This window comes from Leguminivora glycinivorella, chromosome 11 (genome assembly GCF_023078275.1).
Source record: "Leguminivora glycinivorella isolate SPB_JAAS2020 chromosome 11, LegGlyc_1.1, whole genome shotgun sequence".
Taxonomy (NCBI): Eukaryota; Metazoa; Arthropoda; class Insecta; order Lepidoptera; family Tortricidae; genus Leguminivora; species Leguminivora glycinivorella.
The window spans coordinates 15,883,341-15,896,459 of NC_062981.1; the positions used below are offsets into that span (position 1 = coordinate 15,883,341).

The following is a 13,119-nucleotide window of genomic DNA, read 5'->3' on the forward strand; positions in this document are numbered from 1 at the left end:
ACGTTGTAACTGTGGAATGAAAAGCCCAGTGCAGGTAAAAATAATTTTGTTATGTTTGTAACATCAAGGCCTACTTGCCTAAGAAATAATATTAGAGGGATTCACTGGATACAAAGAACTATTACTACATATAGGTACTAAAACTAACGTAGGTAACTAGGTACATTCCATACCCAATATTGAAACGGGGCCTTCCCACACCCGGCTCGGGAAAACTGGTGGGAAAGCCTCGATCATCAAAATAAATCTAAAACTTAATTCCATGCAGACTCATTCTGCCAAAAAACTTAATGAAGAAGCGAAACAAGGTGCTAGCAGGCTATTCTCCTCAAGGATTCATGTTCTAAATGGAATTGGAATAAAACGGTTAGTTGTGACACACAGTTTTATTTCTCTAAATGGACACAATGCAAAGTACAGCTTGTAAATCAGCAATAAAAGCTTAAGCTTAGCACCTTATCCTAAATTAACATTGCCAGACGATAGAGCTGGGCCGTGCAAATATGGTTCTGAGTGATTTACAAGCATTGCCTAAAACTGGTTAGTCCCTAAGTATCAGTGCCAACATAGATGATAGAAACTAAATTTAACTAAATTTAACACTTGCTTCCAGGAAAGAGAAATGCCACCAACCTTCAAGCCAGAAGTTACCGCTGCACATGCAAGCCATCCTTCAGTGAGCCAAAGCGGTTGCCCCAGGCGCAGTAATTCAAAAGAGCACCACCGCAACCAAAGCTTCAGCCTACGGCAAGCATCCTCTTCACCGAAACCCCCTTCGGGTGAAACAATCAAATTTAACCACAAATAAATTTAAAATTTAAAATCTTAAATGTAAAATCCCAGTCAGCTGAAATAGAAGAAAAAAACTTCATTAGATAATGGCATGTGGCCTAACCTTTTCATGTGTATATTTAATAGTCTGGATTTCTTACCAGCTGGAAATTGAAAAGACTCATCCTTCGCAGCTCTGACAAACCCTTCCCGCCACATAAACCATCAGGAGACTGGAAATAGAGACACATGGTCAAAACTTTACAAAGCCAAGATCACACAAGGAAATTAAACTCAATATTACTTCAACAAAACTCTACTCACAATTCATGGTTGAAAATACAATTCTGGAAGCCATAAGGCCACACAGAAAAGGACTCCTGCTGCTCCATAATTTGGATTCCTGTTCCACATCAGAGATAATCCATGATACCGCGAAATAGCCACTGGAGGCCTACGACCTGTACCGGAGCCAGCCAGCCAGTGAGGAGGAAATGATCTCAGAACTCAAAACAACTTTGGGAGACTTGGGGATACCAAATCGAACGACAGCTTCAGCACAATTTGCTGTAATAAATTTCAAATGACTGAAATATCTAGTGTGTAAAATTACACCTGATCTTCTAACCATATTCTAGCAACTTCCTAATTTATAAATCAAATATTTATTTTAAATTCTAAAATAATTAACATCATGAAAATCATGGATATTTGTATACTGGCAACAACCCTTGTTGACAGATGATTCTGATTGGATTACAGAACTGTCATCCATATCGATTCAGTTGCTAGATCAATTAAAGTCCTTGCCATGCGCAAAAACTTATGTTTGAGACAAACCTAAAAACGTCGTTGTACTAAAAATGTGCAATGTCACAATATTACTTACCACGAATACAAAAATACGCCTATTACTTTGACGATAGTTTTTAAATGCAGTGCATCTTGTTAATTGTTAATTTTAATTCTTAGTTAATAATTTTTATTATTTTAATATATACATATTTAGGAACTATCACAAATCAGAACAGAACCACTTATAACCAAAGTGAAAACGATAACGAGGGTAGCTTAAATAAAAACGACACACCTACTACTTGACACCTAATCAATCTACCAAAATGGGCTTTCGTTTGAATATTTTTGATAAGTACCTATTAATCCTATTATAATGTTTTGAAAAAAAAAGTAGTAATATTAAATGTAAATTTTATATTTTAGTATCAATTCGTACGTCAAGTTATATTATTATTTCTATACGTAAGACAGAAATAAAATGTAAATTTTCAATCATGTATTCCTCTAGACAAAACATTTTTTCATCACAGTAACACAACAACGGATTCGTAGCTAGCAACGAAGTCGCTCGTTCATTTGATCTTCGCAACTGAAGGAGGGTGGGACGACAAAGGTGCATATCGCACTTGGGGTATAGCATTCAATATCTTTACCTGAGTTATTTCGTCGAACGGTCCCCAGTGTCTACTGTTTAGTCAGTAGCAATTGTTTCGCGTTCTCACTCGCGTTTTAGTCATTTTAAAATGTCGGAAAGACTATGGTTGCTCGTAGAATGGTTGGATGAACGTCACCTTTTTCCCAGTTATGGGGTGGTTAATGTTGGATCTTTAGTTGGTAATGAAACTGATCTGCATGTTGGGAAATTTATATTTGTTCGAGATAAACACAGGATTAATAGTCGGCGGGCGCAAGTCGTGAGAATATCCGGTAAGTTTTAAATGAACCGTTATCTTTAACTCACTGGTTTTTTTCATTTGTGGGTATAATTTTATACAAATGATAGAAAATTAGAAAATATAATTATGAAAATAATAGAGAAGATAAAGATATTAAGAGTAGTTCTAGTCAGATTTTTTTTGTGTATTTTTGATTTGTGATCTCCGGAATTTTCATTAGGTAGGTAGGTAATTTCATCTAAGTTTTGGTATTAGGTACCTACTCTATACAAAACCACATTTATAATTTTATTCATTTAAGCTTTGGTTTAACATCTTTATTAAAGGCTAAAACAAACTGGAGGTGAATATTATAACTTGTGATGCACAGATGTGTAGTGGTGTGGGTACCGTGGGTCATTAATTTTAACTCGTCAGTTTCTACCACGGGTTTCTACATGCCTAACCAAATAACTACATATGACGTTAAGATGACGATTTATTCTCTTTTAATTATTTTGAGCTGTTTTTTGAGGAAAGTAATTTTACGTTTTAATGATCACAATAGATACTTTATTCTTTTTTATTCTTTATTCTTTATTTCATTGTAGTCATGTGCATGATACAGTAGGTGTTACAAGTATATATAGGTAGGTACATGACGCCCTGTAAGGGCACACAATATTCTTAAAGCTATACATAACTTATGACTTATACAATGTATTCTCTCTCGTAAACTCGAAAAAATTGCATTGTTAAATAGTTACTCGAGTGTTACTATCATAGTAACTTTTATAAAACAGCTCGTGCTCTTTCTTGTAAAATAAATAAGGTACAGCGGGGCAAATCTCGACTGGGGCCCGCACCTGTAGCTGATCCATTTTTAGGGTTCCGTAGTCAACTAGGAACCCTTATAGTTTCGCCATGTCTGTCTGTCCGTCCGTCCGTCCGTCCGTCCGTCCGTCCGCGGATAATCTCAGTAACCGTTAGCACTAGAAAGCTGAAATTTGGTACCAATATGTATATCAATCACGCCAACAAAGTGCAAAAATAAAAAATGGAAAAAAATGTTTTATTAGGGTACCCCCCCTACATGTAAAGTGGGGGCTGATATTTTTTTTCATTCCAACCCCAACATGTGATATATTGTTGGATAGGTATTTAAAAATGAATACGGGTTTAGTAAGATCGTTTTTTGATAATATTAATATTTTCGGAAATAATCGCTCCTAAAGGAAAAAAAAGTGCGTCCCCCCTCTAACTTTGGAACCATATGTTTAAAAAATATGGAAAAAATCACAAAAGTAGAACTTTATAAAGACTTTCTAGGAAAATTGTTTTGAACTTGATAGGTTTAGTAGTTTTTGAGAAAAATACGGAAAACTACGGAACCCTACACTGAGCGTGGCCCGACACGCTCTTGGCCGGTTTTTCCATTATTACCTACAGTATGTTGAGTTCTACATCTATCCACTGAACACGCCTTCCATATATGTATAACCGGTGGACACTCTAGGTATTTAATAATAGAAACATTGTAAACCATGGAGACCAGTTACATTGGCCCCTCCATTTGCCCCGCTGTAACCTTACCTACTTTGTTTTCAGATAACAAGCACTATGTGAAAGAACAAAAGGAGTTGGCGGAGCGAGAGGATCGCCAAGTGAAGAATGTGTTGTCCCTGTGTATGCGCACTATTCGAGAAATGAAGTCCGGCCCAATGGTAAATATTAATATCCATATTATCCATACTAATATTATAAATGGAAAAGTGTGTGTGTCTGTTTGTTTGTCCGTCTCTCACGGCAAAACGGAGCGACGAATTGACGTGATTTTTTAAGTGGAGATTGTTGACGGGATGGAGAGTGACATAGGCTATTTTTTGTCTCTTTCTAATGCGAGCGAAGCCGCGGGCAAAAGCTAGTACACAATAAATAATATTTATTTGTTTTACAAGGGGGCAAAGTTGTTGTTTAACCGCACATGCCCATATTGATATCCAAGCAGGCGAAACATTCCAATATTGAACCGCAAGCGTAGCAAGTGGTTCAAAAAGTGGAATCTTGAGCGCTGCGAGGGTTTCATTCAAGGCACGAAGGTTAAACAAACTTTGCCATGCCAACACGAACAAAATATTGACTATAAAACATCAAATTAAATCAAATCCATCAATTTATTCGGTATTTATGATTCAAAATCGTCATTTCAAGGTAAAGTCTACCAGCCAGTTTAAGACATCGAGTTAAAATGTGTATGAAATTACTTTGCACCCTTATGGATAAAATGCAATTTTGCTATCTGTTTTCGAATAGCAAAGAAAGCCTTTATCAGTTGGTGTGGTGAAAATAACTAAGTTTGGACAGTCTTACACAGATTGACTGAGTCCCGCGATAAGCTTAATTAAGAGGGCTTGATGTGTTGTGGGTACACAGACAACGATATAAATATGATATGTATACAAATACTTATATACATATAAAACATTCAGGACTCGTGAACAGATATCTGTGCTCATCACACAAATAAATGCCCTGACCGGGATTCGAACCCAGGACCGCAGCTTAGTAGGCAGGAGCCCTATCCGCTAGCCAGACCGGTTGTCAAAACACAATAGGTAGATAATGTATATGTATAAGTAGTTTCCCCCTCACTAGCTCGGAAATACGTGTTTTGTCCTTTAATACCAGCGGGTAAAAACGCATTTTATCCACTAGTGGGTAAAGTAATTTGACCTTGAATAAAGTAATATTAACTGCTTTAAAATTGATAAAAGTAGGTGAATCCAGTAATAAATAAATGATTACCACCTGTGGAACTACTGGAAGCAGTGATAAACGCATTTTTGCGTTGTAGTTTCCTCGCTATAGTGAGGGGAAAAGTTTTGTGTTACACTCGGGTGCAAATGTATTTTACTTCTCGTGTGTTAAAAACTCGCAACTTCAGGATTCTATTCTTTTATCAGAGATTTTAATTTATTTGTTATTATTTAATTTTAAATTAATTTAATATGTTCCTACACTAACACTAGTCTTTAAGAAAAAAAATGTTACTAATACAAATATGGGTACAATACCCGAAATAAATGATTCAATTCAATTCAAAATACAACTTTGCCCTCTTGTATAACAAATAACTATTATTTTAACTACATTCAAGTTCCTTGGTAACACTCGAAATATTAAATAAATAAATAAAATAAATAAATAAATAAATAAATATTATAGGACATTCTTACACAGATTGACTGAGGCCCACGGTAAGCTCAAGAAGGCTTGTGTTGTGGGTACTCAGACAACGATATATATAATATATACATACTTATATACATACGAAACATCCATGACTCAGGAACAAATATCTGTGCTCATCACACAAATAAATGCCCTTACCGGGATTCGAACCCGGGACCGCGGCGTAGCAGGCAGGGTCACTACCGACTGCGCCAGACCGGTCGTCAAAATTAGTATTTTTACAACGAGTTTGTTGTATGCACTTCCTGTTAATGTACAATAGAAAAAAAATCAGTGTTTTATTTTAAAGTCAGTAATACTTAATCCTATTTAAAAATAAATATAAGATGAAATATATAGTATTTTATTTAGTAAATATTTTTTAATAAAATGTGTACCTAGTGGAATATAACTTTTTTTAGCTCGGCTAACTCTCAGCGATACATTCTCTGATAAATAATTACAAGAAAATGTTTATTACAGTTTTCCGGGTCGAGGGGTTCCGGTCAACCGTTTCAAGGAGCTTCCACTGGGCCGGTGTCATTGCCTCAAGTGGTGATGGATACTGACAACACCACCAGCGAAAGTGAACAGGAGGTTGGTATTTACAGTACAGTATATTTTATTTATATTTAACGTGATCTTTGACCGACCCCGCAAATGGCTTCTACAAAGTACCTTACTCATTAATCGCGTGCGATTTGAAAATGTTCGTTGTTAGCTGGCAACCTTTGGCAGTTACTTATTTAAAATCACATGGCATAATTTCATCATCATCATCATAACTTGTGTCTTCTTTCTTTCTTCTTTGCATCCTGTTACTCTCTGATGGGGTGTAGGGCTCCAATCATATTTCTTCTTTTACTCCGGTCTTGGGCAGTTTGGGTAACCTCCTCCCCATGCCTAGCACCCTGAGCTCCTGCTGAACCGAGCGACGCCAGGTCGATTTAGGGCGGCATGGTTTGCGCTTTCTGGGTATATTCTATAATTTGTGTACTTTATAAATATGTAGGTAATTGGAATTACCGTTGTTGTTAGTATCAAAATACCTATACCATTACTTCATTATTACAGATGCCTTATGAAGTCAACCGACGTCACAAAAAGGTCCAAAACGCTCACTACCATCGCGACGCTTCGAGCAGCCGAAGCGGACAGTCCTTTCGAGTCGAAGCTTCAAAGTCTTCAAACCCCAGGAGCCGCTCCATGATCTGCAGCACTCCAGTGTCAGCACAAGCACGACCCGTCTTGACCTTCGACCAGAGCACCCAAGTAGACTTCGACTCGAAAGACCGAAAAGAAAAGGTGGAAGAGATGGAGGATATCGTGACAGGTCTCTACGCCCGCTACTTAGAAATAGTGAATAGATGTCATCGTGAGAATACCCCGTTACCAGAGGGTATTTCTGAGCCTTTCGAACAGAATGGTGTGGCTGAACGTCAGAACGGGTCAAGGTCACCTATGGAGCAAGCAGTGGAGGAGGATTTGACGATGAACGGCCATGTTAATGGCGAAGGAGTTTCGAATCCTAAAACTCTGGAAGTTCGTCGAGTTTCTGCGCACACTACCAATACTGGCGAACCGAGCTATAATGGCATCGATTACGATATGGTAGGTACCTACATATCGATAGGTATATTTTTTTATGTTACATGAAATATTTTGTGTGCATCAGAATGACTGACCAAAGTGGCAGATCGATGTTGGAGTACCATCAGCATTTACTACCTATTTGCTACTATTTACTACCTACATTGACATATTTGCTACCTAAGTTAAAAAAAAGATTTTCCAAAAATAATGTGGGCAGTCATTCTGACGTCAGTATGACTGCCCAAACTGAGTATGTCGGGGTTGGACCCCCTAATTTGCAACAATGTATATACTATGATTTACTACCTATTTGCTACCTACACATATTTTTTTTTTTCAGATTTTTTAGGTAAAAAATAACGATTTTATGAGCAAAGTATTATTTTTACAGATTTCTTCCATAAAGTGGGCAGTCATTCTGACGTCAGGATGACTGCCCAAACTGAGTATGTCCAGGTTGGACCCCCTAATTTGCAACAATGTATGTACTATGATTTACTACCTATTTGCTACCTGCACATATATTTTTTTCGGATTTTTTAGGCCAAGATTAACGGTTTTATAAGCAAAATAGTTTTTTTGTAGAAATGTGTTTCATAAAGTGGGCAGTCATTCATACTTCAAGTGGGACCCCCTAATTTGCAACATTCTATGTCCTATGATTTACTATCCATTTGCCTACTTACATAATATTATGTATGTTTTCAGATTTTATTTATAAAAAAAATATATAGATATTATATGTAGGTAGCAAAGGTAGTAAAATCATAGGACATAGAATGTTGCAAATTAGGGGGTCCAACTTGAAGTATGAACGACTGCCCACTTTATGAAACATATTTCTACAAAAAAACTATTTTGCTTATAAAACCGTTAATCTTGGCCTAAAAAATCTGAAAAAAATATATGTGCAGGTAGCAAATAGGTAGTAAATCATAGTACATACATTGGTGCAAATTAGGGGGTCCAACCTCGACATACTCAGTTTGGGCAGTCATCCTGACGTCAGAATGACTGCCCACATTATTTTTGGAAAATCTTTTTTCTAACTTAGGTAGCAAATATGTCAATATAGGTAGTAAATAGTAGCAAATAGGTAGTAAATGCTGATGGTACTCCAAAATCGATCTGCCACTTTGGTCAGTCATTCTGATGCACACAATATTTTATGACAAAGACTTCGTGATTAAACAACTACAATTTTAGGTACCGATTGGAGCTGGTAACGCTGTTGTGCCTAGGAGACTGTTGAACGATATAGACTGGATATCCTACAGCGCTGCCACTAGGCAACTTCTCCAAGCAGTTTTTCCTCGCAGGTACGGTACGGTAGAATTTGTGAAGACTTCACACACCTACGTGCATTATGATGTTTTACGTAAAACATATATTATTATATTCTGTTTTCAGGGTACTTGCTACTCATTCACTGACTGGCAAGCAATCGCCAGCCTTCATGAACATCCCGCCCAAGAAGCGGCTCGACCCTAAAATCGTGAATGATATCGTGGACACCGTCGCTGAACGCTGCGGCGTTTCTAAACGGCTGGTCAGGTAAAGCTATTGATTTAATCATCTTTTTAAATGTGACTAGCAATCATGGGAGAGGACACACATTGCCGGTACCTATTACCTACGTAATGAAGGCAGATAGTAAAAGATACGGCAGGAAGTTTCGACACATTATATATTCCACAAAGAATGATGGTAAATAAAAAGCGACTGAACCGAATTTAGATAAATCCTATTATAACAAAAGATCAGCAGTCTATAATCGGGTGCGACTACAATTTAGACAAAACCGATGTAGGTACATGAAAGTAATTAAATACCTACAGTATAATATGTGTGCGTCTGCCATCCATAATACTTACACTTCGAACGTGAGCATACTGTGTTGTAAGTTATTGATCTATTTTATTACAGAGGCAGCATTACAATAAAGTGCACTGACGAGGCGAAGCTCTACCGTAATCGGCTGCACTACCGACAGTCCCGCCAGCTCCCGAACCAAGAAAACGTCCCACCCGGGCCGTCCTCAGACGAATCTTCTACCGTCACCGAATAATTTCGCTGACATGGCGCTGCCTAGTTTATAATGAGTATGAGTATGACTAATGCAGGGGTTTCCAATGTGCGCCGCAGACACTCAAAATGCGCCGTGAGGCAATCTTCACCGTTTTACAATAACCGGGCACCGTTAATCAAATAGTTAAATTCGATAATCGCTAATCCGTTACTAAAAAAGTTAACTTCGTTAATCGTTAAAACGATACATTTTGACAGATTTAACGGGAGTTAAAGTTAATCGATGTGCAATTCCCGTTAAGTTTGTACATTTGGATCACGTCTCCGATTTGGATAAAAATTGGTAGGCTGATCGAGTCCATGATGCTGAGCAAGATCCACTAGGTTTCCCAAAATGTCCTATGTAGTTTGTATGAAACCTTCCTTTTTTGTTACCAGATTTCTATACATTTTCGGTAACAAAAAAGGAAAGTTTCATACAATCAACCCAGGACATTTTGGGAAACCTAGTGGATCTTGCTCAGTATCATGGACTCTATCAGCCTACCAATTTTTATCCAAATCGGAGACGTGATCCAAATGTACAAACTAAACGGGAATTGCTGCGATAATCCGTTAACACGTGATAAAAATTGAATTTTACTTGCATCAATAATCCATGATAATAAAATTGTTGTATTATATTACTGTAAAAGCCCGAAGTCGGTACAGCAAAAACTCTCAAAATATCCCTGATGCCAATCGGTTAAAGCTCGAAATGTTACCAAATATCGTTTTAAGTGAATGAATGTGGTCATAAATTGTCCTCCAATTAGCGGCCCTGACACTAATAAGTACCTTCAGTCGCCATGGTAAAACCTAGGAGCCACTGTATCAACGTTGCTAATAGCGAAGCGAAGATCACAATACTAGTTTATGCATATTTCGTACTTTTAACGATCGGCAACGGTGAAACCTAGGATTTACCGGTAAATCGATCAATTTGCAGTAGGTATTTCGGGTGTTTTCATTCAGTAGCTTTCAGAACATGTTTTTCGCTGCGCAGCTGACGCCTGCCGGATAAATTTAACGGAAGTTAACGAATCCGTTAACATTTTTTAAATTAACTTAAAAGTTAATCCGTTTATCGAAATGTTAATTAGCGGATTAATATTAATAAGTTAATGCCTAGCTATGCATTTTACCTACCTACATAATTTGAATAAACTAGCTACAGTACGCTGTAGTAACAATTTTAAGTTGCAAATGCGTCGCAGACAGGAAAAGATTGGGAACCCCTGGTATAATGTACAATGAAATTAACTTGGAAATAACGCCATACAATGAATAAATAAATATTAAATGACACTTGTTTTTCATTTAATTAAGACGATACGATACCCCTCATTTCTCCATACAAACGCTCTCGCCTGTTTCCTCTCTGGTTTTTGAAGCTAGATCAATGGTTTTTTCAACACAGACTTTTGTTATCAATATCTGTGTCCGACCGTTTTGCTTTTTTTGATATTTTGGTTTTAAAAGGAATTAGAGCCTCTCAAAGTTGGCCAAAACGGCTTAATTTAATTTGCCAGAAAGAAAGGCGTGGTATTCAAAACTGAGATCAATTATCCAAAAAAACGAAACGGTCCGACACAGATAATTTCCTTGTCATTCTGATTTCCAAATTTCGTAAATCGTTACGTTTTAAGTTTTGGAGGAGGAAACAGTCGAGAGCGAAACCTCGATTTTTGCGGTTTTTACGCGGGATTTCGCGCCTGAGCTGCAGTTGTCCCTATCGCACCAAATTTAGGGGCGGGGCTAAGTTTTTATATACGTACACTGAAATAAAGTGATGGGTAATACTCGACATCTAATGTCGATAATCTAGTGATGTGAAAAGTTATCGATATACTACGTCGAAATATCGACATACCGTGTTTGACGAACTTTTTAGTTAGAAATAATACGTACTATTATATATTCATATTTAAAATTGGTGGTCCAAAAAAGACCAGTCTGCTCCGAGACCACGGGGACAATGCCGTCCTTGAAACGTCGGAGGTTAGTGTTTAAAACATAGTAAATACGCGATTAAGTCCCGTTTGCAATTTTAAATATGTGTAAAAATCGTGAAAGTTTGAATCAGTATTATATATTCTGTGGAAATACTAAGTCCATATTTTTATAAGTATATGTACGTAACAATTGCATACAGTTATAGGTTTATTTTGTGTGTGTGTGGATTGAGTGAGCACCTTCCGAAAATAAAAAAAAATATGCTGATCATTTAGTAAAAGTTCTAAAACAATTGTAAAACGAATCTCTGAATTTGTAAAAAGATAAATCAAAAGATACAGCCATTAACATGTGCTCACTCAGTTCTCACAAACTACCAACGAAAACAGTGAATATATTCATTTAACATATAATATTTATATACTAACATTTAGTAAAAAATAGGCCAACCTACCTCTATAAATATTAGATCACCTAGTGACGTATTAAATTTTTTACAAATAGTTTCTTATGCTCACTCAATCCACACACTTTTGAAAAGCCGAATTTTGATGAAAAACATAAGATTTAGACCGCTATTATATGTGTATAGTTTAGTAAAAGTGAAATGGGAATTTGTAAAATACAAAACGAACCACTAACGTGTCAGGTTTTTTTATAATAAATTTTTGTAAGTGCTCACTAAGTCCACACGTTTTGAGAAAGTTAAAAATGTAAATATCTTACGATTTGTAGCACCTAAGACACTCGAAAGTACTTCAACATTTAGTAAAAATTTTTACTAAATATCCACCATCTAATATTTTATATTCGTTGTCTGGTTTTAAAGATATTCAGACATAACTTTTCTCATACAAATGTATCAAGTAGGGTGACCACACTATGTCGGCTCCTGATTTGCCCCACCTTCCCATTGTCATATTGAGATTGGGGAGTTTCCTTCGTTCAATTTTGATAATATTAAACTAATACCATATTAATTCTCCATCTGCAAACTGTTTTTAGGTTATGTTCTTGGCCTAGTGATGATGTGTATTGTGTAATTTTTATCGACGTCAGGATAATAACCATATCGACATGCATGCATTAAAAAGGAGATGAATAATAATTGGTAAGAAACAAAGAATATAATACTTCACTAGTAAGAAACCAGAACCTGGTAATCTAATCGCGCTAACAGATGAGCGTACCGGATTTGTAAGTGGGAGCGAGAAATAGTTATTCTTTTCTCGCTCCCACTTACAAATCCGGTAAACTATTATCAAAATTGAACGAAACTCCCCAATCTCAATATGACAATGGGAAGGGGTGGGGAAAATCAGGAGCCGACATAGTGTGGTCACCCTACTTGATACATTTGTATGAGAAAAGTTATGTCTGAATATCTTTAAAACCAGACAACGAATATAAAATATTAGATGGTGGATATTTAGTAAAAATTTTTACTAAATGTTGAAGTACTTTCGAGTGTCTTAGGTGCTACAAATCGTAAGATATTTACATTTTTAACTTTCTCAAAACGTGTGGACTGAGTGAGCACTTACAAAAATTTATTATAAAAAAACCACTTTAGTGGTTCGTTTTGTATTTTACAAATTCCCAATTCACTTTTACTAAACTATACACATATAATAGCGGTCTAAATCTTATGTTTTTCATCAAAATTCGGCTTTTCAAAAGTGTGTGGATTGAGTGAGCATAAGAAACTATTTGTAAAAAATTTAATACGTCACTAGGTGATCTAATATTTATAGAGGTAGGTCGGCCTATTTTTTACTAAATGTTAGTATATAAATATTATATGTTAAATGAATATATTCACTGTTTT

General features: G+C 36.4%; 1 protein-coding gene and 1 long non-coding RNA gene across 2 annotated transcripts; one reads left to right on the plus strand and one right to left on the minus strand.

Annotated features, from left to right (window-relative positions):
• Positions 1-371: 371 nt before the first annotated feature.
• On the minus strand, positions 372-1,177 carry LOC125231431. The gene is made up of 2 exons (XR_007177613.1): positions 1,096-1,177; positions 372-1,004 (listed from the first exon to the last, which is right to left on the minus strand). It is a non-coding gene; the product is annotated as an uncharacterized LOC125231431 (long non-coding RNA).
• A 1,000-nt stretch (positions 1,178-2,177) lies between these two features.
• Positions 2,178-9,585, plus strand: LOC125231380 (protein insensitive-like). The gene is made up of 7 exons (XM_048136824.1): positions 2,178-2,496; positions 4,053-4,168; positions 6,159-6,272; positions 6,750-7,286; positions 8,475-8,587; positions 8,679-8,822; positions 9,195-9,585. Exons 1-7 carry the CDS (start codon positions 2,313-2,315, stop codon positions 9,334-9,336), a joined length of 1,350 nt encoding a protein of 449 aa, XP_047992781.1. The 5' UTR covers positions 2,178-2,312; the 3' UTR covers positions 9,337-9,585.
• Positions 9,586-13,119: the final 3,534 nt, after the last annotated feature.

What these genes read in the sequence shown, in the direction of transcription:
- LOC125231380 (XM_048136824.1), top strand. Translation starts at nt 2,313, where the DNA reads ATGTCGGAAAGACTATGGTTGCTCGTAGAATGGTTGGATGAACGTCAC. An exon ending in CAAGCAGTTTTTCCTCGCAG is followed by an intron (nt 8,588 to 8,678) that starts GTACGGTACGGT and finishes TTCTGTTTTCAG; the next exon opens with GGTACTTGCTACTCATTCAC. An exon ending in GTTTCTAAACGGCTGGTCAG is followed by an intron (nt 8,823 to 9,194) that starts GTAAAGCTATTG and finishes ATTTTATTACAG; the next exon opens with AGGCAGCATTACAATAAAGT.